This window comes from Pinus tabuliformis, chromosome 3_2 (genome assembly GCF_031772625.1).
Source record: "Pinus tabuliformis cultivar Carrire ecotype Pingquan chromosome 3_2, CPIR1, whole genome shotgun sequence".
Lineage (NCBI taxonomy): Eukaryota > Viridiplantae > Streptophyta > Pinopsida > Pinales > Pinaceae > Pinus > Pinus tabuliformis.
The window spans coordinates 268201095-268212968 of record NC_142302.1 but is presented as its reverse complement, the minus strand read 5'-3'; the positions used below and the strand labels follow the sequence as shown (position 1 = coordinate 268212968).

The 11874-nt window shown below is 41.6% G+C and overlaps 1 protein-coding gene across 1 annotated transcript; it reads right to left on the bottom strand.

Moving 5' to 3' along the window:
* Positions 1–222: 222 nt before the first annotated feature.
* Positions 223–681, bottom strand: LOC149180686 (uncharacterized). Its single transcript, XM_089413959.1, has one exon. It carries the CDS (start codon positions 679–681, stop codon positions 223–225), a length of 459 nt encoding a protein of 152 aa, XP_089270085.1.
* Between the last annotated feature and the right edge of the window lie 11193 nt (positions 682–11874).

Here is an 11874-nt window from a genome sequence, read left to right as displayed (position 1 = left end):
GAGATCTCACATGTAATAGCAGGAGACATAATCAATTCTGATGACGAGTCTAATGATACACAACAAGCATATGAGATAGAAGAAAAATGAGAAATAGGGGATGAAGAGAGAGATGTACTCACTTTTCTTGCGGCCTCCGCAACAGCAGCAGCTCTAGCCCGGGTCAGTGGGGGCGAGGGCGTTCTGAATTACTCCTCCGCAACCTTGGAGGATTCGCCATGATTATGATCCTTGAGTGTCGATAGTGCTGACCTGTTTAGCAATTGCTTTTCCTTTTTGTGGTGTAGGTGAGCCATGGGGTTCCGCTGATTTCGTGAGCATAGGGCATTCCTTGTAGACGTGCCCTATCTTGTGGCACCTCCTACATAAAAAAGGAACCCCCTTGTAGTCTAGAATCTGGACTCTGGTATAATGCCTCCATTTGAGAGTAATTTTCTCTTCCAGACCCTCCCTCGTGTCCAGATGAACCAGAATTCTTGCCAGCGCTCGATTCTTTGACTGCACATAGGTCTTCTCGTAATCCAGATAAGTACCAAGGGCATTCCCTATCCTTACAAATACTGCTTCAGACCAATATTGAAGAGGTAGACCTGGTAATCGCACCCATATAGGACCGACACCTATTTTCTCCCGCTTTGGATCGAATAATGGAGACCAACAATTGAGAAGAACTGGTGCCATCTCAATATGCCAAGATTTTGCAAGTACTAATTATGTGTAGTATGCTTTGGAGAAATGCAGCGCGAACCATCCCATTGCTATGTTCTGGACCTCTGGTAGCTCTTGTAGTGTGTTGCCCCAGATTTCTTTTACTCAGCTTGTTAGCCTAGCCGCAGAGTATGCTCTACCTCTTACATGCCCAACTAATACCGTATTGGCCTTGTCTACTACCTCTCCCATCTGAATGTCTTCACCAAATGTGATAGTGAGGTCCTTCGTAGTGGCTTTCACACACTTTACTTTCCTTTTGCCAGTTCACGCGCTGAGGGGTGTCCTTGCAGCGGATCTGATCCCTCAACCGCATATGGGATCGATGCTTTGACCTTAATTATCGATGATTCGAAACATCCAGAAGGGAGGGTACCAGGGTTAGGTGGCGATTAGGGGATTGAACAAGATGGGGGCGGAGGGATTATCGAAGGGATCGGGTCGAAAGCAGGTGATGGAGGCGAGACAACGATGAGCAGATTGAGGGTCTCGGGGGATAGAGGAGGGCAGTCAAGGCCCGAAGATTCCAGGGAGAGCGATCCGAATCAAAGCGAAGATGTGGAATAACCAAGCAGTGGGACAACCAATGCAGAAACTGGATTCGAGTGCCGAAACTGATCAAAGCAGTCTTGGTTAGGGTTAGGGCTACGGCTACAAAAGATAGTCTGTCCATCATACAGGTCCAGGGAATAATCGACTGCCTCCTCGAAATCCATACTGTCCATTGTCGAAAACCGCCATCGAGACCACCAGAGAGACAGTTGACTGCGGGCGAAGGAGCTGGATGGCGACAGGTCGGGAGAGTTTGCAACAGCTACAACGAAAAATTTGCGGTTAACTATAGTAAAATCGTTTTGTCTTAACCCTTTGCAAGTGTGGCAATGTGCGCATGCCACCTGCCTGCTTGTAGTCACGTCAGAGCCCAAAACATCCTCTCCCCAGATATATCTAATTCCAAAAAAATTGATAATATTAAATTTGATAATTGTAATTTTACCACACCCAGTTTTTCATGTTTCATGCTTGAAATAGGTTATTGGTGACAGGCTCCCAATTAAAAATATATTTCCAAAACTTGATGAGGAAGGAAAAATCGTATTGGAGACTAAAGAAATCATGGAAACAAGAATTTTGGAGTTACATAATCAATCAATTTTTGAAACCACTCGGCCATAGTAAACACACACAACAATTTAACACACAATAATCAAACCATCAACACACAAAAGACAAACTAGCGGAAAAGGTAGAGAGCCATCACGTGGTCTTTCATACTCATGTAATTCTCTCTAATTCAAATAATTTAATAATACATTTAAATACATGAGCGAGTGGTCTTAAGATAGTGCATCTATCATAGACTCACTTGGTTGAGACATTTTCTCAACTTACACACTAATTTAGGAGAGCTAGTTGGAGAGAATCTCTCATCCAAACTAGAATCCTTGGTTTGAGGAATTCTCATGATTTAATTAATTTAATTTAATATTTGGATTTATTAATTGATTATTAAGAGAGAAAGGCTAACATTCCCCCCCTCAATGATAAATCCAAAACAAACAAGGAACCATCTTCCAAGTTCTCAAGTCGATCCTCAAAAATCATTTTCCTGAAAAACCGCCAAAGCTGGATGCTGGAAAAACTCAAATCTAAAGAGAACATGAATCAGTTGCATGTCTGATTCATCTCTAAATGTTGCTTGACAACTCTATCAAGTGCCAAGCTGCAAAAGGATCCAACTATCCTTTGCTTGAAAACAGCATCCGGTGTCCATTGACATAATTTGATGAACGCTCACTAGTGTATTTGCTGATGATAATCGCCCATTGGCTGATGAAGATGCTCACTGGCTGCTTCGCTGATGTTGTCGAGACTTTCAGTCTGACAACCACTTGTCAATTTCATTGACATTTTCCCCCCTTTGTCAGTTGAAAGGAGAGGCAATCTTCTCCAACATATATCTGAACTCTAAACTCCCCCCTGTAGGTGTAGGAGTGTTTCACTGGTGTACTCCGCCGTTCAACTGCACGATAATACCATCTTCATTTGACTGTTGGCTGCAATATGTGTGAGTGAATCCGATTGTAAAACTTGTACAATCTTCTGGCTATGGATGACCATTCCCAGGGATCAATGAATAATTTATCTTTAATCTGGTAGGTTGGTCTTATTTGTAGCATTTCGCTGATGAATGATTCTGCTTGCCACAATGGTGACAAGGATGGAGATCAAAACACTGATCTTCCAGATGACCATTTATTTTACAATGAGAACATTTCGTTTTTTTCTGCAACTTGAGTTTGCATGCATTTTTGTTTGTCTTTACTTTCAGTTTGTGTGCATTGATGTCTGTCTGCAACTTGCGGAGAACTTGTTGAGGTGATATGTTCAAGTATTCTGGCACTGACGAACTGAATGGGCTTTAAACAATCAGGGATATGTAAGTGGTCGTCATTTTCGACATATCCTAAGTCGCGTCGATTTTGATTACTTTGGATTTCTTCCCATGGCTTGATGATGGGTTTGGAAGAAAATTGCACTGGAACAACTTCAACACTTGAAGCTGGTTGGATGAATGAGTTTGAATGAACAACTGTATCTGGATTGGTCAAAGACTTAGAAGCAACATGCTTCTCTTGCAACTCTGTTCTCTGCAGTTGCGACTCGAGTTGAAGGAACTCAATCATTTCATGTGCATGTTGAATATGCACTTGAATGTCAACAAGAGTGGTTTTGCTAATCTGCACCATGTCGCCGGTTGATGATAACATTAAATTGTGAAGAATTTGGGACAACTGAATGTGTGTCGCCATGTTGTCTTGCTTACTTTGAAGTCAAGCTTGCTTGGTGTGCGTTGAATTGTCGCACTTGATTTGATTACTTGACATGCTTGCTTGCTTTGATTGTTTGAATGATGATTGCTTTAAACAATGGCTTGATTTGATGCTCACTTGAACTTGCTTGATTGATTACTGACACTTGTGATTTCTTGAATGTACTCACTGAATGTGATGATTTGTAAAAAAAGGAAAGGGTGTCGAACACTGTTGAAAATGCACCCAAGATACAAATGACAAGTTGAATCTTGATGACTCAGTTGAAGACTTACTTGACTTAATGTATTCACCTTAACAATTCAAATTAGGGTGTCAGTTACAATTGAGAATGCACCCGTACAATTCAGTTAAAAAGGGTTTATTTGAAAGTGAAACAAAAGTGTTGTTGATGTCGTTAGGCTTGAAGTGCTTGATTTGTAGCGTCTTGAACTTGATGGCGTGAATTAGTTGTTGCAGAATATTACTTTTATCAAGTCGATGATGTGATGCTTTGTGCTTATGAACTTAATTGATTATGGGAGCTTTGATTTCAGGGGCTTGATCGATGACTTGTATATGTAAACTTTTCTTATGTGCATGTAGTTGTTTTGTTGAAGCATAAGAAAAAGAGCGTTTTACAAAATCGACACAAGTCATGCACATGATTCATTACACACTGTGTACCTAAGATCCCCTTATTCAATTTTGGGTGGATCTAGGACACAAGCACCACAAAAAAGATATGTTTTTATTTAAGTATGGGAGTACATCAATCTTCACCTTCTCAAGCAATGATAAATTCAAGCTCACACTCCCTTGAAGCATCTTCTCAATTACAACTTTGACTTGACTTTGAAATGGACTTGATTAAGTCACTCCAAAAATTACAAACTATTTATAACTCCAAAATTACAAAATATGCCCTCACACCTTACTAATTTTTTTTAAAAACATCAATCTTATTAGAAAAGTAATCCAATCTTCACCCTTATTACTCCCAAAATAAATAAATAAAAAATTATCCACTCCTTATCTCTCCATTAGACTCTCAACATTCAACTTATCACTCCAACAAAAACAAATTATTTCAAAAAGATATACTACCTCTCCACTAAAAAAAATCACCTTCACACCTTTACGGTTCACACCACCAGCCTTTCGCTGCGGGGCTGCCACCTCCTTCTAGATTTGCCGGCAGATCTAGATCTTTGGTATTCACCACTGTGAGATACTTGTCATATTTGATTGCTTTATTATGCAGGAAGCACCAAGGACCTGCGGCTAGATACATCAAAACCCCTTGAGGTAGTATTTTTCTGTCTTTGGATCTATGTATCCGCAAACACTTATATGACGAATATTGTCTCGCTGTGTGATGAATACAACATTGGGCATATTCGTAGAAGTTCCATGGAGCAAAATTAAAACTTGCTCACAAAGGCATTGTCATTGCCTCTCGGTTTCCGGTTCGAATCTTACTCCAACTCAGATTGGAGACACCGCCGAATACATCAAATGTTAAATATAATGAAATTCTCTAACCAATGCAAATATTGCAAATTTCCTAATAACAATGAATCTGGATGATTCCATGAGGACAACTAGGAATATGTCTAGGAATGGACCAGTTCGATAGTGCAAAGATACCCAGCACCACGTGGGGAGAGAAGTAACCTTATTTAAGTGGGCAGAGAAGTAACCTTATTTAAGTGAGGTTGCTTCTCTATCGGGCGCATAAACTAATCTGGCGAAAATCATTTTAACAACTGAAAATGCAGAAATTATGTATAGCTAATAATTAAGTTAACATTACAAAACAAAACTTCCAATTCCACGTTTAGCATTTTCCAGAAATTTTAGTATAACAGTCGCAGCAAGGCAAAAAGTATAGCCATTGGATAATAAAAATAATTCATGACTTTCTTGTTGAGTCACTAGTATGACGAGAGTGCCAGTTGTTGGTGTACCAGAGCCAAATTGTGCCTCAAGAGCGTACCGTTGAAACCCTTGAGGCTTGATAATGATTGACAAGGATTGAAGTAGTTATACCCTCAAAGGTAGGAAACCCTGGGTATCACTGCTGTCGGTCTTCTAGTAAATTTGAAGGAAAGATACATTTTCCTGAAGGTTGCACAGCCCTCCTAGGAACATCATCAGATATGAGAACGAAATACACGAAATTTCCATTCTCCGACAGTGCTTTTTAAGTAATTGCCCTCTCTACCAGAGACACAATGTGGCTTTGCTCCAGAGACTTTCCAAGAGAATAACCGTTTTCCAATTTTTTCTTTTGACTTAGACGTAGGTCACTTCCACACAAGCGTTCAACGCATATTCTTTCTCATACAATTCCACTGTAAGCAACAACGATGATGCCCTATTGAACAAACAACCTCCTTCGCTGCAAATAGAGACTTCCTCTCATGGCTCTGATACCACATGTTGAAACCACTCAGCCATATTAAACACACAATAATCAAACCAACAACATACAAAAGACAAATTGGCAAAAAAGGCAGAGAGCCATCATGTGGTCTCTCATACTCATGCAATTCTCTCTAATTCAAATATTTTAATAATACATTTAAATACATGAGCAAGTGGTCTTAAGATAGTGCGTCTATCTTAGACTCACTCGGTTGAGACATTTTCTCAACTTACACACTAATTTAGGAGAGCTAGTTGGAGAGAATCTCTCATCCAAACTAGAATCCTTGGTTTGATGAATTCTCATGATTTAATTAATTTAATTTAATATTTGGATTTATTAATTGATTATTAATAGAGAAAGGCTAACATCAATTTCAGAATATCTCATTAAGTGGAAGAACTTACGTGCTAAAGATTCCACATGGGAGGATGGGTATTTTAAACAGAAGCATCCATAACTACTCAAGCACGGAGTATGGATGCTTGAGTAGTTATGGATCATGTCAGCTGCTCCACTGAGCATCTGCGCTGAATGTCAACTGCTCCTCCTTGTACCTGCGCTGAAAGTCAAAACCAATGAAGGCTACCTGCGCTGGGCGAGATTGGCCAAGTGGCACAGTCATTCTGCAAGGTGTCAACTGCCCAGGAAGCTTCCAAACTGACACTTGGTTCAAGGAATTCGCCCTATGATGAGTAAGAGGTACTTGATCTCCATGTGGAAGCAAGGATCTCCAAGTGGACTCAAGAACTGAAGTTTAACTGAAGAGGGAGAGGACACAAGGCAGCTTTAGGTCAGTCTCAAGCTGACTCATCCTTTCTCCAAATCTCCTATATATAGAGCTCTTCTATGAGGTCTAGAGAGGCTGGAATTTTGTGCAAAGCAAGGAAGTGCTGTTGGTTTACAGTTAGAGCTATTGGGTGATTGCTTTTATAAAGGAGAAGAGGAGATTTCTTGCTGCTGGGGAGGTGCTGCTGGATTGGAGCCATTTATGGTTGTAACCTTCTCAGAACCTTTTTCTTCTATCAATAAAGCTTTTGATGTTCTCCTATATACTTGTATTGCAATGATGTATTGTTTTTATCTGTATATTTGATCCATTCTAATCCATGCATCAGTTATGAGTACATGTTTCTTGTAGTTTCCCCCTCTTGTTTTTGCAGGATCTTTGTGTAGCTGGGCCGGCAAAGGGAGCAAGGAGCTGGGAACAAGAGGCAAAGAGAGAAGACAGGATCGACAAAAGCGAAAGACATCGGTTGGTCAATCTTTTCTTCCTTCTCTGTACTTTCATAAAGGAAAAATATCAAAGCTTTACTTTCAGTTGTTGCTAAGGAACTATCACCCTTAGAGTAGGGATAGGGTCATTCCGAGTCGGATACTTTTCCCCACAACAAACTGGCGACTCCGCTGGGGAACTAGTATCTTGTTGGTTTGTTGTGTTTCTTGCTATTCATCTCATAAACAAGGAGAGCACCAAATCGAACTGCAATTGAGTCCTTCAATTGCAAAGTAGAGGGCAGCTGCTCTGGCTCAGTTTCTGAGCAAGTTTATGATTTGAAGAGCTGATCCACAAGGACTCTTGTGCTCTTTGTGATAGCTTTTCATCCTCTTGATCATCCCTTAGCTTGTACTTGACCTATAGCTTTTTATTTCAGCAAAAACAGTGAATTTTTGAGCTTTTTATGACCCGGAAACCCTTGTAAACGCAACTCTCGTGTCTCAGTGCAGGCTGTCCAAAGGCAGTCTACATTTTAGCGCAGGTACTCCCTTCGGGAACTGCGCTAAGAGTCAGTTTGACAGACCAGAGCCTGCGCTGAACCAGTTAGGCTATGTCTTCCTGAGGTTTCCCACTGAGTCTTGGCCCTGTTTTCACTGTTATTTTGCTGCTGATTGCTTGTCATTTGTACTTGCTGTAAACCAACTTTCCTTGACATTATTCCGCCTCAGTTGTGTGATGAAACTGTGATTGTTCTTTCAGTATTTCTTGTTTCAGTTACAGTTTCCCATTGTGAAAAGCAAACCAGTATAGCTGTGGCCTCTTAGATCTTGAATTGTAAAAGTGTCGTCGTGATCTTAAGAGCTAGTTTTATTACTGTTCATGGCTGTTTGAGTTTGTTTGTTTTTCATTTTATGGTTTGAATTCATACATTTTTAGTGTCGAAACAAGTACCTGTAAGGCGTCTTTTGATTTTAGACAAAACTTGTTTGTTTATGCTTCAAATTGAATTCGAAAATTATACGACGGTTTCCTTTTGTCTTACATCAACATTAAGGGAAAAGAAAAGAAATACATGCATCTTGCATTTGCATTTTTTGATAAGTTTGCGTGATTGATCTAGGAGAAAGTGCATTAGTTTGTGCTTTGTGCTCTGTGTGGAAAGATTATGTTTTTCTCTCCCCTCAGTAGTTAGGATTTTCAAAGTTAAAAAGATTGTAAAGCTTGCTTATCATTTTAGCTGCATTTAGGAATTTGTACCAATACATCTCGTGGTGATCCTGAAAGACAAACTGCTAAACAAGATCAACTTAAAATATATTGAATGAATCTAAAAACGCTTTGTAACATAACGCTCACAATAGAGGTCTAGGTAGAGACGTGTTCCGGCGTCGTTAAACGTAGTGACTGTCGATCTCTACGAAGGTGGGTGATTCCTCCTGAGGGACGATAGCACTAATACGGACTTGTGCCCCCGCGTACCGTCGCGTATATTGGGAGACCCCTATAGGCATTTATCCTTTATCCTTAGGAAGCCGTGTCGGCCGCCCTACTGATCGCGATGCAGTGAACACAACATTCACGAAGATCGACCACCCGTACCGTAAAACGTATTCTGTGGTTTCGCGAAAGGTTTGGCACACCCTCTGCCTAGATCTCCAGAGCAGTTTCTTTTGGCCTTTTTCAAACTCTATAACTGAAAAAGTCCAACCGAGCATTTGTCACTTCGGGCTCGTTAATACATCGAAGGCGACTAGAGTCATCTTTAGCTTTTTCTCGACTCTTAAAACATGAAAAAGCAAAGTTGTGTCTAAAAGCGTCTAATAAAATTCATTCAATACGGAAACATAATTCCCCTTTTGGTATTTTAGTTGATCAAGTAATCCGCAACCGTGGAGGAAAGTCAATTAAAACTCCGTCGTTCGAGGAGACTCGCGAGTCAACCGTCTTTGTCTCCGGAATCGAGAGTAGTACAGACGAAGCGAACTCGCTTGACCGGGTCAAAATCTCCCATTAAAGTTAGAACAACAGTTCCGACAACATCTGAGATTCTGGTCACTCCTAATATTTCTGGAATCCCTGCCTCTATTGAAGAAGTTCAACAGCAACAGAGGGACAGTTGTACTGATCCTAGTCTGAGGACAAGTACTTGCATAACTGAACCAGTTCCATCTGAAACCGGTCCACAGAGTCTTGTTGCTCAAACAACTGTCGCTGTCGAAGCAACCCCTTCTTCGGCACCAGAAATCTTTTACGGACCTGACGGTCTTCCTCTTCCTCCTGGTCTGATTGCAATAGAGGAAATCGTAGAGGACCAGCAAGCAAATACTCCAACTCATTTTGGAGTAGGCGCCACTCTTTTTCCTTCTGCATCAGAAGTTTGTCCATCGCCACTGGAAGTTCCTGTAGAATCGTTAGGCAGTTTATTGGATAGACTTAAAATGTCTGAGCAACCGTCGACATCTAGGACTGTGCCAAATGACACAGCGACAACAGAAACTCCTTTTGTCACTCCAACGATGTTTGCCGGCATACCAGCTGTCCCGACTAGCTCTCATCAGCTAGAAGGAGTCCACCCAGGGACTATTACGACAACTTGGTCTGTTCCAGTTTGTTCTTCCGGTATAATACCCGGTAATTCTTATGTTGAAACTAGACAAATTGATCCCTTTGGAAATCAGTTTGGGCCATCCAGTCCTCAAAGGCAATCTATACCCTTGAGTTCCGGATTGTTACCATATGGGGGGCAATATGCCCTTTCACTTCCCCTTCTGGGGGGATACCCATACGGCAGTTTTCAACAACATTCAGGTTTGACTGAAGTAACGACGAGTGGTTGGGTACCTATGTTACCCCAACAACCAAGAGTTGTATATTCCATGCAACAGTGTGTACCTATGTCTAGTATCCCGACGACGCCAGCAATTGTAACCGTGTCGCAAGTTCAATCGATGCCTGTTGTATGTCAACCCCAAGTTGTAATGCAACAGCCCATTGAACCTGCAACACAACCACAATCGCCAACTGCCGGGACGACACAGACACAAACAGGAACCATAACCCCGCATCTTGGTCCGTCGGTTAGTATCGCACAGCAAAACATGGCTTTGCAACCATGGATGGTGCAATACCAACAACCTCAGTTTCAATAGGTGTACCAGGGATCTGAACAACAGATCTTTGCGAATAGTGGGCAACCCTATATTCAGAACGGGTTAAATCAACCACTTTACAGTGGCCAAGCCCACCAGCCATATCAGTCATATCAACATCAGTTGCATTATGCTGGTATGCAAAGGCCTACTGCTCAGGCGATTCCATCGTATCCTGGGTACGCCTCGCCAAACCTGAATCAGCAGTTGCCATTCGTGGCAACTCTAGAATTACCAGATTTACATCGATTGACGAACGATCCAATCGCCTATGCCCATTGGTGGCCAGCGATTCCTCACAAACTTCCTTCAGACATTCCTAAATTCAATGGAAATCCTGGCGAAGACCCGTCGAATCATGTGATGACATTCCATCTGTGGTGTTCGTCGAATACCTTGAATGATGATTCGATAAGGCTTCGCCTTTTCCAGAGGACATTGACTGGTCCGGCGGCTAAATGGTATATTGAATTACCTAGAGCCTCTTTCGACAATTTTAGTTCCCTAGCCACGACTTTCTTAACACACTTTCAGTTACCTATAAGGTACGAAACTGGAACAGAGATCTTAACCAATTTCAAGCAGACAACGACCACACATATATCAGATCATATACATGAGTGGCGTCGTCGTCGCAGAATGGTAAAGACCTATGTTCCAGATCAGCTATTAGCTGAGTGGTTTATAAAGTTGCTTCTTCCTGCTATAACAGAAGATGTGGCCAAGGGAGGCGTCGTAACAGAGGAGCAGGTTATTGCTCGTGCTCAATATTTGGACTTAGTATATACTCAGTCGGGCACGCTCTATGATAAGATACCTGACGCCCCCAGACCGGAATTTTCAATCCCTCCTCCTCCCGGATCGAATAGTGACTCTCATGCCGGTGATGGCGTGATTGGAACTGCAAACGCTAAGTCGACAAGGGATTCAAATAAGAAAGCCCGTAAGACTTCGAATCAAAAAGCAAATCAAGAGATTCTTGCTTCGGAGGTAAATGCGGTATCTACGGATAAAGGCAAAAACTCCAATCAACCAGGAAGCAAGAAGAAACAAAACAAAGGGAAGAAGAAGAAACATGGTGAGTCATCCCCTCAAAAAACTCCTTCAAACCCTCCTGGGCAAGGGAAACAAATTTATCCATGTCAGATATGCGATGAAAAGGATCATTCGACAAAGAACTGTCCGTTCAAAGCTGAGTTAAAGAGGTTCTTTAAAAGTTCCCAAACTTCAGCTGTGTTGACTGATCCATTTCCCACCCCAGGTCAAAATATGGTTGATAGTGGAAATGCTTCCCCGTCACAAGTGCTTATGTTGTTGGTTTCTAAGCAAAATGATGCTTTGATCTCGACCAGGAAGAAAGATTATGGGAATCCGCCGGTGTCGAACGACAAAGGGAAAGATCAACCCAGTAGTTCGACAACAACTTCAGCAGAAGCTGTACCCCCCCTCACGCATGAATTAACAATAAAGCCACCTAAGGGAGTAGTACACAAGTCGACATTTAATCCTCGCGCCAGAGCGGCGCAGCATTATAACATAGTGGAAGATTTGGCC

What these genes read in the sequence shown, in the direction of transcription:
- LOC149180686 (XM_089413959.1), bottom strand. Translation starts at nt 681, where the DNA reads ATGGCACCAGTTCTTCTCAATTGTTGGTCTCCATTATTCGATCCAAAG.